The sequence below is a fragment of the Pelophylax lessonae genome, assembly GCF_965119305.1.
Source record: "Pelophylax lessonae genome assembly, chromosome: 8".
NCBI lineage: Eukaryota > Metazoa > Chordata > Amphibia > Anura > Ranidae > Pelophylax > Pelophylax lessonae.
In genome coordinates this window covers 279,142,610-279,170,199 of record NC_138775.1, presented here as the reverse complement: position 1 = coordinate 279,170,199, position 27,590 = coordinate 279,142,610, and the positions used below count along the sequence as shown (strand labels likewise).

At 44.8% G+C, this 27,590-nt stretch overlaps 1 protein-coding gene across 1 annotated transcript in view; it reads left to right on the top strand.

The window, feature by feature from the left end:
* Positions 1–27,590, top strand: part of ALG6 (ALG6 alpha-1,3-glucosyltransferase) — a gene marked incomplete at its 3' end in the record, with an annotated part of 89,767 nt that overhangs the window by 16,490 nt on the left and 45,687 nt on the right. The window contains exons 2-7 of the mRNA XM_082265661.1: positions 5,026–5,110; positions 8,837–8,926; positions 10,837–10,925; positions 13,002–13,081; positions 14,467–14,531; positions 15,457–15,642. Coding sequence (XP_082121787.1) covers positions 5,026–5,110; positions 8,837–8,926; positions 10,837–10,925; positions 13,002–13,081; positions 14,467–14,531; positions 15,457–15,642 — 595 coding nt within the window. The remainder of the gene's footprint in view (positions 1–5,025; positions 5,111–8,836; positions 8,927–10,836; positions 10,926–13,001; positions 13,082–14,466; positions 14,532–15,456; positions 15,643–27,590) is intronic.

Here is a 27,590-nt window from a genome sequence, read left to right as displayed (position 1 = left end):
AAAAAGACAAAGGACGGGGAGGTTAATCATATTAGTGGTGTTTTGGTTAGTGGTCAGAGGCGCAGTGAACAGGTGCAGGCCGGGGCCTGGCATTGCCTCCTGTACAGAGAGGACATTCTGCCGTGTCACAGGCTCCCCAAATAAATGATTTACTGTCCTCCCCATACAGCCGGCACCATTCCACATCCCCTCTGTGCTCTGGGGGGAGCATGGGAGCCGTGGGAAGGTTACACTCTCACTGCCTGAATGGGATACCAGCAGTAAATTTACCTCTAGGGGAAAAATTCCTCCAGTTACAGGATGGAAAAGTGCATTGTGCACCCGCGGTGTGCCGCCTGTCCTGCCCACCCAGGGAACGAGGGACACTCTAGAGGAAAAAATAGATGCATGTGCTCATGTGACCTCCGGCCTTCCCTTCTGCATTGCACAGTTGTACCGGCTCCTCTCCTGGACTGAAATGGTTTACTCTGATTTCACCGCACACTGTGAGCTTCTCATAATGTGCATTAGAAAGTGCAGCAAGTCCGATAGAACAGAGGCGTAACTAGAGCCTTCAGGGCCCCGATGCAAGAAACCATGAAGGGCCCCCCAGATCCCTGGCCGGGGCCCTTCCCTTCAAGCCCAGGGCTCTTCCCACTAATCCTGGGGCTCTTTACTCTCGTTGCATGGCCTTTTATTACGGTCCCGCAGCAGGATCCTTTCACAAGTTCTGCAGTGGGCCCCCTTCCTGCAATCTTGGGGCCTCCCCACAGTGGTGCAATGCCAGGGCCCGGTCGCAAGTGTGACTTTTGCAATCCTGGAAGTTCACCCACTGGTTTGCTACTGGGCCCCCTGGAGCATGGGGCCCGGTAGCAATCGCAACCCCTGCAACCCCTGTAGTTACGCCCCTGCGATAGAACCCTCCTCATTTCCTGGCTGGAGGATGCCCAGCATTATCTAGCTCAGAGATCACCAAACTGCTTCTCGGCCTTTTGGCTAAGATCAAGTGTAGTATCTGTTCTTATCAGTTGGTATGGACTTTAGCTAGTACCGGCATGACCAAAATCCGGAGCGCCTGGACGTCACTGGGGTATGGATTGTAGGTCGTGCCCAGGAAAGCATGTGGGGTCCACCGCCTTCTGATTTGAATGGGTTAAGCTGTTCTTACCAGTTTGAAGGGAGCAAGAAAGCCGATCTGTCCTGGAGGCCGGTTAGTACTGCTCCTGGATGTAATTGGCTGAGGGATGGTGATGGGAGGGCCTTTCCTCCTGGGTTGAATCTGGCAATGCAAAAGGCTTGACCCCAGTTGAAGGTAGGCTCTCCTTAAGCTGTTCACGTTCCGATGTCTGCGGGTAGGGATAGGCTGCACTAGTCTGCCGGGACCGAACAAAGCCCGTGGTGTACATGCCCCTGGGGTGGCAGCCCAGGGGTGCCGTAATTTTCACTGGTGAGGCACAGTTCACCTTTGAGTTTTTGCCACCTTGGTCACTGCACCACATACACACTTTTTTCGCACCTGCTTCTTGGGACGGGCCTTTTGGGAATTTTTTATTCCTGGCCGAGGGGCCTGTCAAGGTCTTGCACCTTGACACAACCTGCTCTTCTCCACTTCCCCTTCCCCACTCTTTGTGTGTGTGTTCACGTTTGTCCTTTTTTTTTGGTTGTCACTGCACGATTAGTACGGCGTGGGTCCTCGGGCCTGCCCTGAAAGTCTTGGGAGGGGGTGGATATGGCCTTCTGGCTTAGTTCGCCCTCTCTCATGGGGTCTCCCTTCGGGGGAGCCCCACCTAGTACTTGGGGTGGGCTGTTTCGGCAGTCCTCCCAGAGAACGGGGTCTGCCTGGTTTCGGCCAGGCAGGACCAAGTGAGTATCTCAGGCCCTGTCAGGAGTCTTGCGCCCCGGGGGATCAGGGTTAGGGCCTTTCCTTTTCGGAGGAGGGCCATGTGTACGCCAGGGCACTTTTTGTGTGTCTCACGTTTGCGTGTGTGCACTTTTTTTATGCACCGGGTGTTAGTTCGAGTGTGTTCACACACCACGGGCTTAGAAAAAAAAAAAAATGGTCACCAAACTGCGGCCCTTTGCTTGCCTTTATCCAGCCCTTGAGGAATTATTCCTGCCACTGACACCAACAATGGGGCACTATTCCTTCCACTGACACCAACAATGGGGCACTATTCCTTCCACTGACACCAACAATGGGGCACTATTCCTTCCACTGACACCAACAATGGGGCACTATGCCATCCACTGACACCAACAATGGGGCACTATGCCATCCACTGACACCAACAATGGGGCACTATGCCATCCACTGACACCAACAATGGGGCACTATGCCATCCACTGACACCAACAATGGGGCACTATGCCATCCACTGACACCAACAATGGGGCACTATGCCATCCACTGACACCAACAATGGGGCACTATGCCATCCACTGACACCAACAATGGGGCACTATGCCATCCACTGACACCAACAATGGGGCACTATGCCATCCACTGACACCAACAATGGGGCACTATGCCATCCACTGACACCAACAATGGGGCACTATGCCATCCACTGACACCAACAATGGGGCACTATGCCATCCACTGACACCAACAATGGGGCACTATGCCATCCACTGACACCAACAATGGGGCACTATGCCATCCACTGACACCAACAATGGGGCACTATGCCATCCACTGACACCAACAATGGGGCACTATGCCATCCACTGACACCAACAATGGGGCACTATGCCATCCACTGACACCAACAATGGGGCACTATGCCATCCACTGACACCAACAATGGGGCACTATGCCATCCACTGACACCAACAATGGGGCACTATGCCATCCACTGACACCTACAATAGGGCATAATTCCTCCCACTGACCTAAATGATGGGGTATAATTCCTTCCACTGACACCAATGATGGCGCATATTTCCTTCCACTGACACCAACAATGGGGCATAATTCCTCCCACTGACACCAACAATGGGGCATAATTCCTCCCACTGACACCAACAATGGGGCACTATTCCTTCCCCTGACACCAACAATAGGGCATAATTCCTTCCACTGTCCTAAATGAGGGGGTATAATTCCTCCCACTGACACCAACGAGGGGGCATTATTCCATCCACTGACACCAACAATGGGGCACTATTCCATACACTGATACCAATGATGGGGCAGTATTCCTCCCACTGACACCAAAGATGGGGCAGTATTCCTCCCACTGACACCAATGATGGGGCACTATTCCTCCCACTGACACCAATGATGGGGCACTATTCCTCCCACTGACACCAATGATGGGGCACTATTCCTCCCACTGACACCAATGATGGGGCACTATTCCTTCCACTGACACCAAGGATGGGGCATAATTCCTTCCACTGACACCAATGGTGGGGCATAATTCCTTCCACTGACACCAATGATGGGGCACTATGCCTCCCACTGACACCAATGATGGGGCACTATGCCTCCCACTGACACCAATGATGGGGCACTATGCCTCCCACTGACACCAATGATGGGACACTATTCATCCCACTGACACCAATGATGGGGCACTATTCCTTCCACTGACACCAAAGATGGGGCACTATTCCTCCCACTGACACCAATGATGGGACACAATTCCTCCCAATGACACCAAAGATGGGGCACTGTTCCTTCCACTGACACCAAAGATGGGGCACTATTCCTCCCACTGACACCAATGATGGGACACTATTCCTCCCACTGACACCAATGATGGGGCACTATGCCTCCCACTGACACCAATGATGGGGCACTATTCCTCCCACTGACACCAATGATGGGGCACTATGCCTCCCACTGACACCAATGATGGGGCACTATTCCTTCCACTGACACCAATGATGGGGCACTATTCCTCCCACTGACACCAATGATGGGGCACAATTCCTCCCAATGACACCAATGATGGGGCACAGTTCCTTCCACTGACACCAAAGATGGAGTAATATTCCTCCCACTGACACCAATGATGGGGCACTATTCCTCCCACTGACACCAATGATGGGACACTATGCCTCCCACTGACACCAATGATGGGGCACTATGCCTCCCACTGACACCAATGATGGGGCACTATTCCTCCCACTGACACCAAAGATGGGGCACTATTCCTCCCACTGACACCAATGATGGGACACTATGCCTCCCACTGACACCAATGATGGGGCACTATGCCTCCCACTGACACCAATGATGGGGCACTATGCCTCCCACTGACACCAAAGATGGGGCACTATTCCTCCCACTGACACCAATGATGGGGCACTATTCCTTCCACTGACACCAATGATGGGGCACTATTCCTCCCACTGACACCAATGATGGGGCACAATTCCTCCCAATGACACCAATGATGGGGCACTGTTCCTTCCACTGACACCAAAGATGGAGTAATATTCCTCCCACTGACACCAATGATGGGGCACTATTCCTCCCACTGACACCAATGATGGGACACTATGCCTCCCACTGACACCAATGATGGGGCACTATGCCTCCCACTGACACCAATGATGGGGCACTATTCCTCCCACTGACACCAAAGATGGGGCACTATTCCTCCCACTGACACCAATGTTGGGGCATAATTCTGCCTCTTTTGGCAGTCGGTGAGGTCACTAATGCATTTGCATACCCTTGCCGTTCCTTCAGAGCGCTGTGCCATGGCAGTGACGGCATCGCGGCTCACAATTAAGCTCCTGGAGCCCACAAACCCGGAAAGAAGACCGGGGGAAGATGGAAACTCTGTGAGCGGTGACAGCTCCTCCCTGGAGGGCTTCGTTCCAAGGTAACTATTTCTTAATGTGCTAGAATGTGCTAGAATGTGCTTCTTCCATACGGAGACTAGCATGCAAAAAAAAAGAACGGACGATCATTCGTCCGATTTTCTCAATGTGTGTGCCAGGCTAACGTACCCTTTACTTCATTCCAGTAGATTGATGAGCGCTTCTATTTTACATTGATTACACTGATCAGATTATTGCTTTTTATTACAGGAGCCAGGAAACCGCCAATGTTTGGAGACTATGAAGCCCAAAGACACTGGCAAGAAGTCACACTTAACCTTCCAGTCCAACAATGGTTTGTACATTTGTATACCGAATAATTTAGACAATAAAAACATTTCATTCTGGATGAGCAAAATGCCGAAATGTGTGTTTTCTACACCCCTTCATAGAGTCCTGGGATAGCCACAAAGTGAGACCTTCCTACAGTAAATTGTAGCCGCTCCCTTACTTATAGGAGGCCTGTACAGAAAATAATGTCATTTTTTTTTTAATGCTATTAATAGTGGTAATTAGTGACTTCTAATGGGGCTGTAAAAAAAAAAAAGGGTTTTGGTGAGGTAAATGGCGCTGCCTTTCAGTAGGTTTTAGGGGGCACTATATGTAAATGTTAACCACTTAAGCCCCGGAGGATTTGGCTGCTCAAAGACCAGGCCCTATTTTGCGATTCGGCACTGCGTGACTTTAACAGACAATTGCGCGGTCGTGCGACGCTGTACCCAAATGAAATTGATGCCCTTTTTTTCCCACAAATAGAACTTTCTTTTGGTGGTATTTGATCACCTCTGCGATTTTTACTTTTTGCGCTATAAACAAAAAAAGAGCAACAATTTTGAAAAAATAACAATATTTTTCACATTTTTTATATGAAATTCTCAAAAAAAAATGTAAAAATCAATTTTTTTTTAACATTTTAGGCCAATTTGTTTTCTGCTACATATTTTTGGTAAAAAAAAAAAAATCGCAATAAGCGTATTTTGATTGGTTTGCGCAAAAGTTATTGCGTTTACTAACTACGGGAAAGATTTATGTCATTTTTATTGTTTTTTTTTTTTTTTTAACTAGTAATGGTGGCGATCTGCGATTTTTTTTTTTTTTTTGCGGGACTGCGGCAGATAGATCGGACCCCTGACTGACATTTTTGACACTTTTGGAGGTACCAGTGACATTACTACAGTAATCAGTGCTATAAATATGCACTGTTACTGTAAAAATGACATTGGCAGGGAAGGGGTTAACTTTATTAGTGATCAAGGGGTTAAGTGTGTCCCTAGGGGCGTGATTCTAACTGTCAAGGGGCGTGGCTTGTGATGTAACCACAGAGACATACGATCCTACATAGCAGGATTGTATAGTCTCTGCTGTTACACCAGGGAGAATGACAGGCGGCTTTGTTTACATCAGCCGTCTGCCTTTCTCCCTCTCCAGCGGGAGATCGCGAGTGGCTGGCGGACATCAGAGCCGCCGGTCACTCGTGCAGGGATGGCAGGGAATGAGCGGGGGCGGGAGCGCGCCTTCAGGCGGCGCACGCTCACCCCCTTTGGCTCATGGGCGAGTGACGTACCGGTACATCACTTTGCTCAGGAGGGGCTGACCGCCGCAGTATATGTACTTGCGGCGGTCGGCAAGTAGTTAAAATATTAAAATTTCAGTGAGGAATGTATAATTAAAAAGTGAATATTATAAAATTATTGGATATTCTAAAATTCATAGGTTACTAATAAAGCAATTTAAATCTATGTCAATGTTGAGGCCTTCGGGATGGAGGGTATTTAAAAGGAAGATCCATTTAGTTTCGTTCTGTGAGACTTGGACTCTTGTTATTGCCTCTCCAGTGATCTTTAATTCTGTCAATTCCATAAAATGTCATGAGATTCGGATTTTTATCATGAACCTCTTTGAAGTGTCTTGAGACACCGTGTTTCTCGAAGCCCTTCTTAATGTTGCCAATGTGTTCTTGTATTCTTACATGCAGCGGTCTTGTCGTTCTACCCACATATTGCATGTTGCATGGACATTCATTCATGTCACATATGTCTTGGAATGTCCATGCAACATGCAATATACATACATGCACCTATACTTGACCCGTAAACATAAACAAGCCTTTAAAGGCTAAGTCCACCTTTGGATGTTCCATCCGTTTTTAGGTGGAGCATGTAACACGTTCTAGCATCTTTAGCCTCTCCCCCTCTTCTCCCTGCACCCACTGTCACAATTTGAAAACAGCGAATGACCGCATCATTCATTCACAGCACACCCCGCACAACTGCATCATTAATTCACGGCACACTCCTCACGACCGCATTATTCATTCACCGCACACCCCGCACGACCTCATTTATTCACAGCACACCCCACACGGCCTCATCATTCATTTACTGCACACTTTGCACGGGCACATCATTCATTCAGGGCACGGCCGCATAATATGTTCACATCACACCCCACACAGACTCATCATTCATTCACAGCACACTCTGCACAACCTGGACAGCCGTATCCTTTATTCACGGCGCACCCCGCACGACCGCATCATTCATTCATGGCTCACCCCGCATGACCGCATCCTTCATTCACAGCGCACCCCGCACGGCCGCATCATTCATTCATGGTATACCCAGCATGGCCGCATCATTTATTCACAGCACAACCCGCACGGCCGCATCATTCATTCACGGCACACCCTGCACGATTCCATCATTCATTCACGGCACACCCCGCACGATTCCATCATTCATTCACGGCACACCCTGTATACCCAGCATGGCCGCATCATTCATTCACCACATGGCCGCATCATTCATTCACCGCATGACCGCATCATTCACTCACCGCACACCCACACCATTCATTCACAGCACACCCCACATGGCCGCACCATTCATTCACAGCACACCCCGCACGGCCGCACCATTTATTCACAGCACGCTGCGCATGGCCGCATCATTCATTCACAGCACGGCCGCATCATTCATTCACAGCACGGCCGCATCATTCATTCACAGCACGGCCGCATCATTCATTCACAGCACGGCCGCATCATTCATTCACAGCACGGCCGCATCATTCATTCACAGCACGGCCGCATCATTCATTCACAGCACGGCCGCATCATTCATTCACAGCATGGCCGCATCATTTATTCACAGCACACCCCGCATGGCCGCACCATTTATTCACAGCATACCCCGCATGGCTGCACCATTCATTCACAGCACACCCTGCACGGCTGCATCATTCATTCACAGCACACCCGCAGGGACGCATCATTCATTCACAGCACACCTCGCATGGCCACATCATTTTTTCACGGAACAGCCGCATCATTCATTCACAGCACACCCCCACCTGGCCGCTTCAGTCATTTACAGCACACCCCCACAGACGCAACAATCATTCACAGCACGGCGGCACCATTTATTCACATTACGCCTGAGCGGCTACATCATTTATTCACACAACACCCCCCACCAGGCCGCTTCATTCATTCACAGCACACCGCACACAGCCACATCATTCATTCACAGCACACCCTGCACGGCCGCATCATTCGATCACAGCACACCCTGCACGGCCGCATCATTCGATCACAGCACACCCCGCATGGCCGCAACCATCATTCACAGCACACCCCACACAACGGCACCATTTTTAACAGCACGCCCACACTGCTGCATCATTCATTCACACTACACCCCCACCTGGCCACATCATTCATTCACAGCACACTGCGCACGACCACATTGTTCATTCACAGCACACCCCGCATGGCCGCATCATTCATTCACTGTTTCCTGTACCACCATCCATTGTGGCTGATGGCTTGTTGTTCTGAATAAATTGCGAAGCCCAACTGCAAGGGAGCATTTTTACCTTTTCTGGAATTCAGCTTTACCAAATAATGGAGAATCATACCTTTTCTTACCTGAACTGCCTAAAGTGCTTTTTTAGTGCTCTGCCTGGCTGGCTCGTAATTTCCGAGATATTCTGAAATTCTTTGTGTTTGTCTTTTACACAGGTACTTCAACTCAACCGACAACGACCTGCTCTACTGGGGTCTGGATTACCCCCCTCTGACAGCCTATCACAGCCTCCTCTGCGGGTACATGTAAGTGCTAAATACTAAGAAACTTTTTTTTTTTATACATTTTTTTTCTCTGCTCATTACAAAAATACACAAGATTTGTTCCCTACTGTCCCAGCTATACATAGGATCTTGTCTGTACAATGTACGAATGTAACTTTTTGTGGTAACGTTTACTGCTCAACCTACAGCCCCAATTCCAAAAAAGTTGGAATGCTGTGTAAAATCTACATAAAAACAGAATGCAATGTTTTGCAAATCTTTTGCATGTCAGCCCTGAGCAGCAGTGGCTACCAATAAGATACAAGCAAATGGCAACAACCCCAACCGATAACTTGCATTTGCAACAAGGACCACATGCAAGGGCGTTGTCCTAAAAGTTCACCTTAAAACCAAGGGTTTTAGTTTGCACACATTTGCAAATATATGCGTAAGCTGCAATGGCCATGTCATGGCACCCCAATGTACTGCAGTCCTAACTCTATAATTTTGAGAGTCCCCAAAGTTGGAGCACATTCATAATAATGGATAGATTAGGAGCAGGTATACCTGGAGGGAGCCACCCCTCCTTAACCACTTGCCGACCAGCTATAGCGCAGTCATCCAGTCCTGGGAGGGCATCAATAGACGTCCTCCCAGAACCCCACCCCTTGTGGCACACATCGAGTTCGCTCTGTGACAACTGTGTCCTTCAGACACAGCTGATCACAGATTGGGGTAAAGGGCCATTCACAGCGGCCCTTAACCATGTGATCAGCTGTGTCCAATGACAGCTGATCACTTGTAAACAGACTTCCTGGTTATTCTTTTCATTCTATGCTGTGTCGGTGGAAGGAAAGGAGACCGTTAACCATCAAGGCTGTCAAGGACATTGTTCACACTGATAATCGGGGCACTGATCATCAGTGCTGCCTCATTATTGCCCATAAGTGCAGCCTGTCAGTGCCCATAAGTGCAGCCTGTCAGTGCCCATAAGTGCAGCCTGTCAGTGCCCATAAGTGCAGCCCGTCAGTGCAGCCTGTCAGTGCCCATCAGTGCAGCCTGTCAGTGCCCATCAGTGCAGCCTGTCAGTGCCCATCAGTGCAGCCTGTCAGTGCCCATCAGTGCAGCCTGTCAGTGCCCATCAGTGAGCTATAGCTGGTCGGCAAGTGCAGCCTGTCAGTGCCCATAAGTGCAGCCTGTCAGTGCCCATAAGTGCAGCCTGTCAGTGCCCATCAGTGCTGCCTCATCGGTGCACATCAGTGAAGAAGATAAATTACTTTTTTGCGAAATTTTGTAACCGAAACTAAGAAAACCCTTTTTTTTTTTTTTTTTTTTTTTTTTCAAAATTTTCAGCCCTTTTTCGTTTGTTTAGCAAAAAATCGAAAAACCCAGGGGTGATTAAATACCACCAAAAGAAGGCTTTTTTTGTGTGAAAAAAATGATCAAAATGCCATTTGGGTACAGTGTTTCATTACCGCGCAATTGTCATTCAAAGTGCGATAGTGCTGAAAGCTGAAAATTTGCCTGGGCAGGAAGGGGGTAAAAGTGCCCTGGAGGCAAGTAATTAAATATACAGGGGCAATAGGGTACAGGGGCAGCTCCCAGGAGGTTCCCTGTACATTGGATATAGGTTGGCACAAACGATTATTTGCATACAGCTTCAAATACAGTACTACAGGGGCTTTGAATGCAGATTTTTCTAGTTTTGGTTTATGCAGCTATATACATTGTGGACCAAAACATAGGCTAGGATATCATAGTATTCATTGTACATCTGTATACATGAGCCCTTGGTTTGCAGTGTGTGTGTCCAGCTTGTGTTGAGTCTCAGCTGCTTTGCTTTGTTTATTGTTGATTATTTTAAATTGACAATGCAAGTTATTGGTCTCTTGGCTATCCTGGTTATAAATGCTGATGAGTATTTCTGTGACATAATATATTTTCTGTTGTAGAGCCCGTGTCATTAATCCAGACTGGGTGGCCTTAACTTCATCCAGAGGGTATGAAAGCCCCCAGCACAAGCTGTTCATGCGTGCGACTGGTATGTATATTCCTAGTACTTACTGCCTGAGATTCCTGCAGCTTTATACATTTACAACATATTTTCCTTATGCCAGTTGTAATTGATAAGGACTAGCTCAACCTTTGCATGCATGCAGTGTTATAGACGTTTATAGAGGTTATGCACAGACATTAATGCCAGTGCATTGTTTTTCTATATGTGACAAGTGTAAGGGCGCTGATCTAAATAAAAATAGCTGGTATATACCTTGCTGTAAATACTAAAACTGGCTATTCATAAATATTTAAAGGTGATAAAGTGCATGTGCTAAAACGGTGCTACATATAAGCATCAATCGGATACATATATACCACAAAATTAATTCATGTGCAATATGTGCAAGTCACGCAACAATAAATAATAATAATAATGATATAAAATGTATAGAACTAATAAAGTGCAAATGTGTGACACTAGTAGTCAAAAAATTATGACTACAAAGTGACGAAGCGTGAATTACTCAAATGTGATGATTTATAGTGCAAAAAATGCGCTCTTATAAACAATAATAAAGTCCATATAGTGGTTGTAGAGGTGGACAAGAGTTATCTTGTGGGTGAACTAAAATCATCCGGTGTACTCAATCTGTGATCCAGTGAGCAAAAAGTGGATAATATATGCGCTCACCAGAAAGACGTAGGTCTCACAGACCCTGCAGGCATTTAGATATTATATAAATCGCTCTTAATCCTCCTCCATCAATCACTTTCAATAGGTAGTACGATAGGGGGTTCCCCAGGCTTCAGGGGATACAATGCTCCACTTATCTCTCAGCAATAATATTCCAGAAACCAGTGTGGGATCTCTAAACAGAAGTCTCAATGGAGGGATGCAGGAGACAGGAAGCCAGGGATGGTGTAATACCGTTTTAGTGCCGGTTCACGCTTATGCGATGCGGGAAGGCTGCGAATTCGCAGCCTGTTCCCGCATCGCACACGCACCCCAGGCAGTTCACACTGCCATATGCGATACGCTGGGGGTGTCAATGTAATCTTAACGACACCCCCAGTTTGATCGCATATCGCAGTGCGATCGTGCAGTTCGCACAGGAGCGGATCGCACAAGTGTGAACCGCTGTGCGATCCGATCCTGATGCGGCTGCAAAAATTCCTCCTGTGCGTGTTTGCTCCGGGTGCGATGCAAATTTAGCCATACAAACTGTATGGCTAAACTCGCACCGCACAGCTGATTGCATGTAATGTCGGAGCAGTGCGCTCCGATATTACATGCGAACCCGGCACTCGCACAAATGTGAACCGGGGCTTAATGAAGTTAAAATAAAAGCAAATAGTAAAATGGGTGCTTACATTATAAGGTGCTTTCCTAGCACCAAAAAGAAGGCTTTTGGTAGGTCTGAAACGCCGCTGTTCCTGTCTTCCGGCAGGTAAATTCAGGGCTATGCAGGAGTAGATTGTGTTGATGGCGTGCGTTCCGCCGTGCGCTCCACCGCCAGGAAATTACGTGTAAATGTCAACAGTTCAGCTTTAGACCACAATGCATTTCGCAATATGTGGGTCTTCAGGAAAGTCTCCATTGTTTTTCTACACCTTGAATCTGTTTTTTTTTTTTTTTTTTAAAAAGCATAAGGCTTCCGGCACTGGTTAGTTGTGAACGTGTGATGGGAAATCTTTGTGGAAATCAAAAAGATAAGAGCTGTAGTCCAATGTTAGCGTCTGTTGCTGTATTCATTTAACAATCAACAAGTATGCAGCATACACACAATCTCTACTCAAAAACTGAACCTCCCAGAATGCTCGGGGTCGTTGTGGGCAAGCCAGGAGCGGTGAAACGCGTCGGTTACATTTTTTGCGTGGAGATAGCATGTATACAGCAGACGTGTTTAATAGATACAGCAAGAGGCGCTAATGGAGTGCGGCTCTTCTCTTTTTGATTTCTGGATGGTGAGCAGAGATGCCTACAGCAGTCAACCCCAGGGTTGTCCGTGCAGCATAAGATAAACGGGTCTTGAGTGGTGCTGTGGATTTGGAGAAATCTATGTGGTTTTGTTCAGTTCACACTTCAATGTGTATATCATTTTCTATCTTTGTCTTGCAGTTCTAGTGGCTGATTTGATCATTTACATCCCGGCAGTTATCCTGTATTGTTCCTGTCTGCAAGAAACTCCCAAGAGAAGAGTAAGTGCTGATTGAGCATTCTGTATCCCTCACCCAGTGGGTGCCATATAACTAGAATGCCTTACTGGTTATCCCTGTGGTCTTGCAGCACTGGAGACTTTTGTTAAAGTGCTTGTTAGCTTAAAAAAAATGGATCCTGTTCCTTTAATGCATGTTATACAGCACAGTGCTTGTGCTTTGTAATTTGGCCCCTTCTATCACCTAAATACCTGGCTGATCCTGCCTGGTTCTGTCCTCCCCCCTTGTAAACTGACCACGGTTTATCATGGCTTCTGAGCCCTGACACCGTGATCAGTCTATGTGCCTCTGTCATCCGCAGCCGACCTGCCCCCCTCCCTCCCTGCCTGTCAGCTTGTGACAGCGCCCTCCCCTCCTGCTGCTGAAATTAATTTTAATATTTCATATAATCCTCTGTTGTTACTAATGCTGTGTTCCCCAGTGTGTGTGTTTTATTAAATAAATGCAGTTCTATACCTGATTTCAGAGCCCTCATGTGACCCGCCGCCTCTCTCCTCCTCCCCTTCTAACTGACATCAGTGGGGCATTCTCGCCCCCTCCCCCCGCTGTAGCTGTCAGATCGAGAGATAGGAGAGGCAGCCGGTCATGTGAGCATCAAGCGGCGCTCAGAAATCAGGTATGGAACTGCATTTTTATTTTTATAAAACATAGACACAGGGGGACACCGCATTATTAACCACAGAGGATTATATAAAGATATGACAGTGGCTTAACAAACACTTTATTTTCTCTGCCTGCATTGAGTTTGTATGTTCACCCTGTGTTTGTGTGTGTTCAGTCCCCCCCCCCCCCCCCCCCCCCAGTACTAAGTTTATTAACTATCGTACAACATTCCAAGCAAGTTCACCCTGTACTCAAAGTATAAGTAGGCACCCTTCTACTAATGATATTTGCTGAACTGTTATTCTCAGGGCTTTTTTTTTTAGCTGGACCTTGGTGGAAGTCTGGCTCAGGTCCTCTGCTCCCTGCTCACCACTATCGCTTGTAGATACAGAAGTCCGGCTTCTATGTTTACAAGTGACAGTTTGTCTCCCAATGACTCCCACAGATTCTTATCTCCTGAGCGGTACCCACTAAGTGCAGGATGGGGACAAGGGAGATGCAGGTGCCCAGGGTGCAGTGGAGATCCCAACACCCTCCCCCCTCCCCAGATGATCTCCTTGCAAGCGAGCGAGACTGAGCCACCTACAGTGTGTGGGTAAGTACTAGAGACGGCTGGGTGCTTCAGCTAAATACAGCAAAAAAAGTAAGACGTGGATGACGTTGGGGCTTTTATGCTATTTGACCTCTAAAGTTATTATACATTTTATCTGTTTTCCTAAATATTTGACTTTGTTACAGATTCATTTTTAATTTCTTCATTTCAGATGGCGTCCCTGCTCTGCATTTTGCTCTATCCCGGCCTTATCCTTGTAGACTACGGGCATTTTCAGTATCCTTCTATTGCTTGTGTATGAATTGTTCCTTTTCCTTTAAGACTTAAATCCATTGTGCATTCCCTGCTTTACCCATCACCATCCATTAACCTCCCTGGCGGTGTGATTGTTTCCGATTTTAGGTGCTGAAAGCAGTACAGCTACCCAGCATGCACGTCCTGAACTTGCGCCTGCTCAGTTAGGATGCAGCACAGTGCACTGTGTTGTTTACAGGTTGCCATAACAATGGTGGCGGTGGGGGAAGTTCCCGCCCTGTTGCTATGGCAACATGTCAATCAAGACAGAACCTGGAAGGAAGTCAAGTGCGGTTCAAAGACTCCTGGTATAGATGACGCAGACATCCCAGGAGTCCTAGCAAATTGCCTATTGACGAAACCGCCTAGGCTGCCGGGCCCGGAAGTTAAGACTACATAAAGAAAAAAAAAAGTTATTTAGAAATAAATGATTGCCATTACAGACTGTTCTACGGGTGGACATTGTGTTTCAAGGAACTTGAATAAATAGGTGGAACTCCACTTTAAGTACTTCCAACTTCCAGCTGACTGAGGAGGAAGAAGTCGTTCGGCCGGCTTTTCTTCTTTTGTTTGTTCCTTTCTTTTCCCTCCTTTCTTGTTTATTTTCCATTCTTTGTCTCTTCTTTCACCTTCTTTCTTTTCCCTCCCCCCCCTTTTTTTTGTGTGTCCTCTTTGGAAAAACCTTTCAATAAACATACTGAAACAGAAAATATATAATGTGAAAAAGTTTAGAGACCCCTGGTTTAGGCTGAGCTGGCTTTCTGTTCAGCTCCGTGAAAATGTTTCCTAAAGGCAGTTTACTGAATAATTTTACATGCTATCTAGTTATTTTTTCCTTTTTTAGGGACCTTTTGATTACAATGTCTTTCTATGAAGAATGCCTCTGTTTCCCTTAACACAAACACACATATAACTCTGTGAGTCTGGGTCTTGCCCTGTTGGGCGTCATCGCTCTCTCCCGCGGATGGGATGCGCTGGGCTCACTGGCATTTTGCTTTGCGTTAAACTACAAACAGATGGAGCTTTATCACTCCCTGCCGTTCTTCTGCTATCTCCTAGGGAAAAGTTTCCAGAAGGGAATTACGGGTTGGGGGTAAGTAGACTTAGATTGGATGTCTTGTTTATTAATATGTCTGTGGTGCCCACAAAAGATTTGTCTGTTCGAGGAACTCTGGGCAAAAGCAAAAAATAACATTCTCCTGTCCAATGAGAGTTCCTTAGGATCCTTTCACACAAGTGGCCATGGGGCAGTAAAAATGGTGGGAGATCTGCGTTTTTATAGTCCACCTACAGGTAGACATGGTGCCACTTGGATGAGTACAGGCATACCCCACTTTTAGGTACACAATGGGACCAGAGCATGTATGTAAAACGAAAATGTACTTAAAGTGAAGCAATACCTTTTTTTACTTAATGCATGTAAATACACTAGCTCTATGAGAAATATTGGTCAGCTTGACATGGCACTGCTCCCAAACCATAAGTGACAAGTCCTGGGTCCCCTCTAGGTGCTTCCTAAGTTTGGTGTCCCTATCACTGGTCTGGTTCGGGAGCAGTGCTATGTCAAGCTGACCAAGATTTCCCATAGCTGCCAATGTTAAAAACCAGCAGCAGTGCCATGTCAAGTTGACCAAGATTTCCCACAGATGCCAATGTTAAATACCGGCAGCAGTGCCATGTCAAGCAGACCAAGATTTCCCATAGACGTCAATGTTTAAAACCCGGAGTAGTGCCATGCCAAGCCGACCAAGCTGTGTCTGTAATTGCGAGTGTACGTAAAGCGGGTTATGCCTGTACACATTGCAGTGCCCTGCAATGCTTCTCATCACGCTATGAAAGTTTAATACGAAATGCTGAGTTTGATAGGCGGCACTGCTTGTCAAATACTTCCATGTAAGTGTTTGCTAGTAAATTATAGAGAACCCAAAAAATGGACATCAGGAAGCAGAGGCATCAACCCCTCAGTGCTTGCAACAAAGCTCCTTTTGCAAGTGAGTAAGGTTGGGGGGGGGGGGGGGTCGGTAAACACTGCTTCTAGCCTTGAAGACCAGTTTCTTACAGGAAAAATTAAGACTGACCTCAATGCTGCGGTCTGTCAGTGGCATTAACACAGCACTTTTGTTTTTGTTTTTTTTTTTGTTTTTTTCAAATATAATTTTTGTTGGAAATTCAAAGTGGGTTATCATTTCCCATACATCACAAACATACAGTCAGGTCCATAAATATTGGGACATTGACACAATTCTAATATTTTTGGCTCTATTCACCACCACAATGGATTTAAAATGAAACAAACAAGGTGTGCTTTAACTGCAGACTTTCAGCTTTAATTTGAGGGCATTTACATCCAAATCAGGTGAACGGTGTAGGAATTACAACAGTTTGTATATGTGCCTCCCACTTTTTAAGGGACCAAATGGGACAGATTAACAATCATAAATCAAACTTTCACTTTTTAATACTTGGTTGCAAATCCTTTGCAGTCAATTACAGCCTGAAGTCTGGAACGCATACACATCACCAGACGCTGGGTTTCATCCCTGGTGATGCTCTGCCAGGCCTCTACTGCAACTGTCTTCAGTTCCTGCTTGTTTTTGTGGCATTTTCCCTTCAGTTTTGTCTTCAGCAAGTGAAATGCATGCTCAATCGGATTCAGGTCACGTGATTGACTTGGCCATTGCATAACATTCCACTTCTTTCCCTTAAAAAACTCTTTGGTTGCTTTCGCAGTATGCTTCGGGTCATTGTCCATCTGCACTGTGAGGCCCCGTCCAATGAGTTCTGAAGCATTTGGCTGAATATGAGCAGATAATATTGCCCGAAACATTTCAGAATTCATCCTGCTGCTTTTGTCAGCAGTCACATCATCAATAAAAACAAGAGAACCAGTTCTATTGGCAGCCATACATGCCCACACCATGACACTACCACCACCATGCTTCACTGATGAGGTGGTATGCTTTTGGATCATGAGCAGTTCCTTTCCTTCTCCATACTCTTCTCTTCCCATCACTCTGGTACAAGTTGATCTTGGTCTCATCTGTCCATAGGATGTTGTTCCAGAACTGTGAAGGCTTTTTTAGATGTTGTTTGGCAAACTCTAATCTGGCCTTCCTGTTTTTGAGGCTTACCAATGGTTTACATCTTGTGGTGAACCCTCTGTATTCACTCTGGTGAAGTCTTCTCTTGTTTGTTGATACACATACACCTACCTCCTGGAGAGTGATCTTGATCTGGCCAACTGTTGTGAAGGGTGTTTTCTTCACCAGGGAAAGAATTCTTCGGTCATCCACCACAGTTGTTTTCGGTGGTCTTCCGGGTCTTTTGGTATTGCTGAGCTCACTGGTGTGTTCTTTCTTTTTAAGGATGTTCCAAACAGTTGATTTGGCCACAGCTAATGTTTTTGCTATCTCTCTGATGGGTTTGTTTTGTTTTTTTTCAGCCTAATAATGGCTTTCTTTACTGATAGTGACAGCTCTTTGGATCTCATATTGAGAGTTGACAGCAACAGATTTCAAATGCAAATAGCACACTTGAAATGAACTCTGGACCTTTTATCTGGTCCTTGTAAATGGGATAATGAGGGAATAACACACACCTGGCCATGGAACAGCTGAGCAGCCAATTGTCCCATTACTTTTGGTCCCTTAAAAAGTGGGAGGCACATATACAAACTGTTGTATTTCCTACACCTTTCACCTGATTTGGATGTAAATACCCTCAAATTAAAGCTGAAAGTCTGCAGTTAAAGCACATCTTGTTTGTTTCATTTAAAATCCATTGTGGTGGTGAATAGAGCCAAAAAGATTAGAATTGTGTTGATGTCCCAATATTTATTGACCTGACTGTAGTTACATCGTCAATAATACAAAACAGAAAAAAAAGAGAAATTGGAAAAGAAGAAAACCAGATTCCTTCATTCTTCTTTATACCTCTACTGTGATATAATTTCTATTCCCATTTACAGGGAATTTATAACAATATTACTTTCTCCCATACCTCCTACTTAACTACTTAAAATAAAAAGAAAGAAAACAAAAAAAAAGTGTGTGTGTGTGTGTGGGGGGGGGGGGGGGGGGTGGCGTTGTAAAGGGGGGAAGGGGACCAATGACAATCCATAATCTTTCAGATATCTTATTCAGCCCCCCATACTTGTTTTGTGAGTCCCGCTGTAACATACGAGGTGTGACGATTGAATTCCCAAATTGCCAAAGGCACTCAAGTGTGTTCTGACATGTTTTAACTACTCGCCGACCGCCGCAAGCACATATACTGCGGAGGTCATCCCCTCCTGGGGAAAGTGACGTACCGGTACGTCACTTGCCCACGAGCCAATAGGGGGCGAGCACACGCCCCCGCTCGTTCCCTGACATCCCCGGCCACTCGCGATCTCCCACTGGAGAGGGAGAAAGGCAGGCGGCTGATGTAAACAAAGCCGCCTGTCATTCTCCCTGGTGTAACTGCAGAGACTATACGATCCTGCTATGTAGGATCGTATGTCTCTGTAGTTACATCACAAGCCACGCCCCTTGACAGTTAGAACCACGCCCCTAGGGACACACTTAGCCCCTTGATCACTAATAAAGTTAACCCCTTCCCTGCCAGTGTAATTTTTACAGTAACAGTGCATATTTTTAGCACTGATTACTGTAATAATGTCACTGGTCCCCCCAAAAGTGTCAAAAATGTAAGTTAGGGGTCCGATCTGTCCGCCGCAATGTCGCAGTCCCGCAAAAAAAAATCGCAGTTTACCGCCATTACTAGTTAAAAAACAATAAAAATGACATAAATCTTTCCCGTAGTTAGTAAACGCAATACCTTTTGCGCAAGCCAATCAAAATCCACTTATTGCGATTTTCTTTTTTTTTTTTTTTTTTACCAAAAATATGTAGCAGAAAACAAATTGGCCTAAAATGTTAAAAAATGTTGTTTTTTACATTTTTTTTTTTGAGAATTTCATATAAAAAAATTTGAAAAATATTTTTATTTTTTCAAAATTGTCGCTCTTTTTTTTGTTTATAACGCAAAAAGTAAAAATCGCACAAGTGATCAAATACCACCAAAAGAAATCTCTGTTTGTGGGGAGAAAAGGACATCAATTTCATTTGGGTACAGCGTTGCACGACCGCGCAATTGTCCGTTAAAATCACGCAGTGCCGAATCGCAAAATAGGCCCTGGTCTTTTGAGCAGCCAAATCCTCCGTGGGCTTAAGTGGTTAACTTGCTCTCACCTGGGCCGCAGACCATTTTTCCTTTAACCATTGTAGGTCTGCCCTATAGCCGTTTTACAGCTACAGTGCTGCATCTGTGCACCAGATCGCATTAATATACGTGATTTAACACCTCCTAATAGGAGGTGCACAAGCGCGCCAGTGGCAGCTTGCTTCTGCTGTGATTACAGGGTCCCGGACGTCCTCCAGCACTCGCCCATTGTCAAGCAGAGAGACAGAACTGCGATCTGCCTATGTAAACAAGGCTGTTGTGACAGGAGGGAAGGAATGGAATTTGTGAAATAAATTGCTGATCGCCTCCATTATTAGTAAAGAAATAAAATAAAAATAAATAAAAATATCCCTAAGTTTGTAGACGCTAAAACATTTGTGCAAACCACTCAATATACGCTTTTTTTTTTTTCCATAAAAGATTTTTATTGAAAATAAATTAAAACAGGAAACATCAACATGTTGCAGGAAATACGCTTTTTTTTTTTAACCAAAAATATGTAACAGAATTTGTATTGGCCTAAATTTTTGAAGAAATTCGTTTTTTTTTTAACTATTTTATTGGATGTGTTTTATAGCAGAAAGTAAAAAATATTGTTTTTCTTTTTTTTTTTTCTTTTCAAAATTGTTGGCTTTTTTTTGTTTATAGTGCAAAAAATAAAAAAAAAAACAGAGGTGATCAAATACCACCAAAAGAAAGCTATAAACAAAAATACCCACAATTTTGAAAAAAAAAATCTAAAATATTTTTTACTTTCTCTATTAAAACATACCCAATAAAAAAAATGTTAAAAAAATCGAATTTCTTTATAAATTTAGGCCAATATGTATTCTTTTTTTTTTTTGTATAATCAATTTTTATTGAAAAAATAAAAGTGCAATAACTATCTACATAGCACAAACAAAGGATAGGAACAGAACGGCTGTACAGAAACAAGTCATAGCATAAATTCGACAATCCTTAACCTCAATGCACAGCAGGAGAGTAGCTGAGCAGAACCGAGAGCCCAGAGTCGGGTCAGGGCTGGCGCTAACCATAATAGACGGGGACGGGGCCCTCCCAGGCCTGGGCATTCGGCCCCAGTTGGCCTAGCCCCCTCCCCCGGGGGGGCAGGGAGAGAGAGAGCCCACGTCCACCGAGCAAATCTACACACCATTACCAACCCGCCATAGCGGAGAGGACCCCCACTCAGAGCATCAGAAAAAAAAAAAAATGAAGGAAACTCTGCCAGTCAAAAACAAGAGAGAAGAAAGGAAAAGGTCAAAAGCAAAGGGGAGAGGTGGGGGGGGGGGGGGTAGAGGGGGGAAGGAGCCCACGCCCGGCTTCCAGAACTCACACCACTTAGAAAGTGAGAAACAAAGCTAAGCAGTAGGAACATCCGAGGCCCGCTGGACCCGCCGGCGGAAATCAGGATCAGCCAGCGCCAATAGGGCCACGTCCAGGCTGGAGGACACAGGGAATGAATCAGGGGCGTAAAGACGCCACTGAGATCAGGCAGCATGAAATAGTTCCTTAGTACCCCTACAAGTCGCCATCCACTCCTCAGCCTCCATAATCTCCTTCACTTTGCGAAGCCAGTCAGCCTAACTAGGGACCCGGGGGGTCTTCCAGTGGATCGGGATGAGGCGTTTAGCCGCGTTGAGTAAATGTGGAAGAACACTTCGCTTATATTTCGGGATGGGCACTGGGGGGGGCATGCAAAAGAAAAAGTCCCGGGGAGTCCGGGAAATCTAGACCGGTGCCTGCCCGAACGTGCTGCCGCACCATATCCCAAAATGGGCAGATCAGGGGGCACGACCACCAAACATGGAGGAGCGTCCCCCTCTGTCCGCAGCCCCGCCAGCAGCCATCCGAAACACCAGGGCAAAACCTGGCCAAAGTAGCCGGGACCCGATACCACCTAGTAAGGAGCTTATAGTTATTCTCTTGCGTCTTAGAATCTACAGAACTAGAATGGGTCAGGCGGTATATTCTGTGGAGTTGGTCTGAAGAGAACTCCAGGTCCAAGTCCCTTTCCCACGCCCGGATGAAGTAAGGTTTAGAGGGAGGCCTGGCCGACTCCAACAACTTATACAAAAAGGAGATTAGATGTGGCTGGGGGTCGCGGGCCGCCCACAGACGTTCAAAGCCAGTGAGCTCGGCCCTGATCTGCGCCTGCTGACAAAGCGAGGCCACGAAATGGGTCAGCTGTCGGTGCCTCCAGAAATCAAAGGGAAAGCTGCCATAGCGAATCCGTAGTGTTTTCAACGGGACCAACTGCCCATCAGACCAGAAGCGAGCCAGACTGACCTCGCCGTCCCTGGCCCATGAGCCTAGAGACGACAGCCGCTCACCCGGGGAGAACCATGGAAAACCCCCCACCGGGGCCAGCGGAGAAGTGAAAGGGCCAGAGCCCCATTTAACCTATCCCACACACGAAGTGAGTGGGTCGTCAGAGGGGACGCCCAGTGCGACAATCCGCGGGCACCCACGAGGCATACGCCAGGTTTTTGCCAGCCACCGTCTTCTCCAAGGAGACCCACATCTTGGAGGAGGTTTGAAACCGCCAGTCCAATAGGCGTTGGAGAGCCACATCTCTATAGTATTGCAAAACGTTAGGCAGGCCAAGGCCCCCATCCCTTTTGGTCCTCTGCAACAAAGCCACAGCTATCCGAGGTCTCTTGCCCCCCACACAAAGGCAATAAAGAGGCTCTTCAGTTCAGTAAAGAAGCACCGGGGAGCGGCACAGGGATCATCTGCAGGAGAAATAACACTCTGGGTAGAATGGCCGCCAATATGTATTCTGCTACAAATTTTTGGTATAAAAAAAAAATACAAACAAGTGCATATTGGTTTGCTCAAAAGTTATAGCGTCTCTGAACCATGGTATATTTTTATGGAATTTTTGTTTATTTTTTTTTTACTAGTAATGGCGGCGATTAGCTACTTATAGTGAGACTGCGATATTGTGGCAGACAAATCGGACACTTAAGCCCTGTACACACGTAGCTATTGTCGGCCGAACGATCGGCCGTCTTTTGTCCAGTGCCGTCCTGTCGGCTGAAAAGTGCAAAAGACTGCACACGAATTTTGTCGGCCAACAACAGCCGACTGCAGAAGTGATGTCATGTGATGGTTAACTTTCCGTGTGTTTTTTCTTTTCTGAGCATGCCCAGTCTTGCTCATCTGCTCTTTATCGGCCAAATTCTGTACTGACTGGCGAACAATCGGCCGTTCTGGTGACGGCCAACAAAAATTTTAGAGCCTGCACACCCGATTCTGTTCGGCCGAAAATTTGCAGTCGGTTGTCGGAAGCATCATACTAACAAGCCGACAATCGGCCGATCGGTCGGTGGCCGAATATTTACGGCCGACAATCGCTACGTGTGTACGAGCTTATACTGACACTTTTGACTTTTTTTTTTTGGTAACCAGTGACACTAATACACTGATCAGTGCTAGAAATATACACTGACACTGTTCTAATGACACTGGCAGGGAAGGCGTTAACATCATGGGTGATCAAAGGGTTAAATGTGTGCTTAGCTTGTGTTTCAGTGTAGTGGGGGGAGGTGCTTTTACTAGTGGAAGGCATGGATCTGTGTTCCTGCTTTACTGACAGAAAGGCAATCTGTCTTGTTTACCTACGCAGATCGGCGTTCTGCCTTGTGTACAGAACGATCAGTGGGTGCTGGCGGACCCCCTGTAAGCTGATACCCAGAAGTGCCAATAAATGTGATATAGGGCGGTCGGCAAGAAGTTAAGGAGAGGCGGGAAGATGTCCACGATGACTCAAGAAGTGGGCAGCCAAAAATGTAATGAAGTGATGGGTGTACCCGCGCTATAGTTATGTGTTCTACACTAACTGTGAATGACATTTGCACAACTGTATGCTGTGAAGAAAATAAAAATAAAGAAATTTACTAAACAATAAAACAATAAGTGTGGTTGAAGCTGCAGCTAAAGTATAAAGGTCAGAGGACCCCAGAGGTTGACAATCAAAGAATTTAAACTTAGCGCTGCTTCCGCATATAAATCACATGTGCTGAATAATATACATATATAAAGTCTCTGTGCAATCATTAATACATCATAGTGCCAATCACTGATACATCATAGTGCCAATCACTAATACATCATAGTGCCAATCACTGATACATCATAGTGCCAATCACTAATACATCATAGTGCCAATCACTGATACATCATAGTGCCAATCACTGATACATCATAGTGCCAATCACTAATACATCATAGTGCCAATCACTAATACATTATAGTGCCAATCACTAATACGTCATAGTGCCAATCACTAATACATCATAGTGCCAATCACTAATACATCATAGTGCCAATCACTAATACGTCATAGTGCCAATCACTAATACATCATAGTGCCAATCACTAATGCATCATAGTGTCAATCACTAATACATCATAGTGCCAATCACTAATACATCATAGTGCCAATCACTAATACATCATAGTGCCAATCACTGATACATCATAGTGCCAATCACTGATACATCATAGTGCCAATCACTAATACATCATAGTGCCAATCACTAATACATCATAGTGCCAATCACTGATACATCATAGTGCCAATCACTAATACATCATAGTGCCAATCACTAATACATCATAGTGTCAATCACTAATACATCATAGTGCCAATCACTAATACATCATAGTGCCAATCACTAATACATCATAGTGCCAATCACTAATACATCATAGTGTCAATCACTAATACATCATAGTGCAATCACTGATACATCATAGTGAAATCACTGATACATCATAGTGCCAATCACTGATACATCATAGTGCCAATCACTGATACATCATAGTGCCAATCACTGATACATCATAGTGCCAATCAATGATACATCATAGTGCCAATCACTGATACATCATAGTGCCAATCACTGATACATCATAGTGCAATCACTAATACATCATAGTACCAATCACTAATACATCATAGTGCCAATCACTAATACATCATAGTGCCAATCACTAATACATCATAGTGTCAATCACTAATACATCATAGTGCCAATCACTAATACATCATAGTGCCAATCACTAATACATCATAGTGCCAATCACTAATACATCATAGTACCAATCACTAATACATCATAGTACCAATCACTAATACATCATAGTGCCAATCACTAATACATCATAGTGTCAATCACTAATACATCATAGTGCCAATCACTGATACATCATAGTGCCAATCACTGATACATCATAGTACCAATCACTAATACATCATAGTGCCAATCACTGATACATCATAGTGCAATCACTAATACATCATAGTACCAATCACTAATACATCATAGTACCAATCACTAATACATCATAGTGTCAATCACTAATACATCATAGTGCCAATCACTGATACATCATAGTGCCAATCAATGATACATCATAGTGCCAATCACTGATACATCATAGTGCCAATCACTGATACATCATAGTGCAATCACTAATACATCATAGTACCAATCACTAATACATCATAGTGCCAATCACTAATACATCATAGTGTCAATCACTAATACATCATAGTGCCAATCACTAATACATCATAGTGCCAATCACTAATACATCATAGTGCCAATCACTAATACATCATAGTGCCAATCACTAATACATCATAGTACCAATCACTAATACATCACAGTACCAATCACTAATACATCATAGTGCCAATCACTAATACATCATAGTACCAATCACTAATACATCATAGTGCCAATCACTAATACATCATAGTGCCAATCACTAATACATCATAGTGTCAATCACTAATACATCATAGTGCCAATCACTAATACATCATAGTGCCAATCACTAATACATCATAGTACCAATCACTAATACATCATAGTGCCAATCACTAATACATCATAGTGCAATCACTAATACATCATAGTACCAATCACTAATACATCATAGTGTCAATCACTAATACATCATAGTGCCAATCACTAATACATCATAGTGCCAATCACTAATACATCATAGTGCCAATCACTAATACATCATAGTACCAATCACTAATACATCACAGTACCAATCACTAATACATCATAGTGCCAATCACTAATACATCATAGTACCAATCACTAATACATCATAGTGCCAATCACTAATACATCATAGTACCAATCACTAATACATCATAGTGTCAATCACTAATACATCATAGTGCCAATCACTAATACATCATAGTGCCAATCACTAATACATCATAGTGTCAATCACTAATACATCATAGTGCCAATCACTGATACATCATAGTACCAATCACTAATACATCATAGTGCCAATCACTGATACATCATAGTGCAATCACTAATACATCATAGTGCCAATCGCTGATACATCATAGTGCAATCACTAATACATCATAGTGCCAATCACTAATACATCATAGTGCCAATCACTAATACATCATAGTACCAATCACTAATACATCATAGTGCCAATCACTAATACATCATAGTGCAATCACTAATACATCATAGTACCAATCACTAATACATCATAGTGTCAATCACTAATACATCATAGTGCCAATCACTAATACATCATAGTGCCAATCACTAATACATCATAGTGCCAATCACTAATACATCATAGTACCAATCACTAATACATCACAGTACCAATCACTAATACATCATAGTGCCAATCACTAATACATCATAGTACCAATCACTAATACATCATAGTGCCAATCACTAATACATCATAGTACCAATCACTAATACATCATAGTGTCAATCACTAATACATCATAGTGCCAATCACTAATACATCATAGTGCCAATCACTAATACATCATAGTGTCAATCACTAATACATCATAGTGCCAATCACTGATACATCATAGTACCAATCACTAATACATCATAGTGCCAATCACTGATACATCATAGTGCAATCACTAATACATCATAGTGTCAATCACTAATACATCATAGTGCCAATCGCTGATACATCATAGTGCAATCAATAATAAGTAAAAAAAAAAAGTCCATCAGTGCAAACAAAGTGCCAAATATTGGTGATTCTTCTTTGTAAAGATTCAGGTGCCACCCCGTGCTCCCTTCCTGAGTCCCCACTCACCAACAGTGAAATTCAAACCAGTATAGTATTTGTCCTTCACCAGTGGATGAATGTCGTTTCTTTCTTCTCCTTCATTTACAATAATAAGAGAGCTATTCATAGCGGGATATGGTTTGGTTTATTAAAAATTTTTAAAACAAACGTTCGGGCATGTATATAATCAATGATCACTGCCGTGGGGTGCGTTCCAGTTGTCAGATTAAGGTCACTATCTCATCCCCGCTTGACGCGTTTCGCCCCTTTCCACTGGCCATCTTCAGAGCTCAATAAAAGGAAAAAAAGCTGTACTGAGCTTTTTCAAGCTGCAGTGTGCAAGAGGCCAAAGTAGCACATTATTACACACACTAAATGTGTTAGGCACACCGTTAACCCCTTGATTGCCCCTAGATGTTACCCCCCAGTGCCATTGGTACAGTGTCGGTGTACAGTAGAATATCTGATCACTGTGTCACTAGCGACAGTCAGGGTACCTTTCAGCAAGGATCTGTTAGCACCAGATTGTCCGTCACACTATAAGTCGCTGATCACAGTCATTACAGTATAGCGTCTATAGCTGCGAAAATCCTAGTATATATACCGTAGTTTGTTTGTAGACACTATAACTTTCATGTAATTAACTAATTAATATAAACTTATTGGGATTTTTGTTTTACAAAAGACATGTAGCAGAATACATTTTAGCCTCAT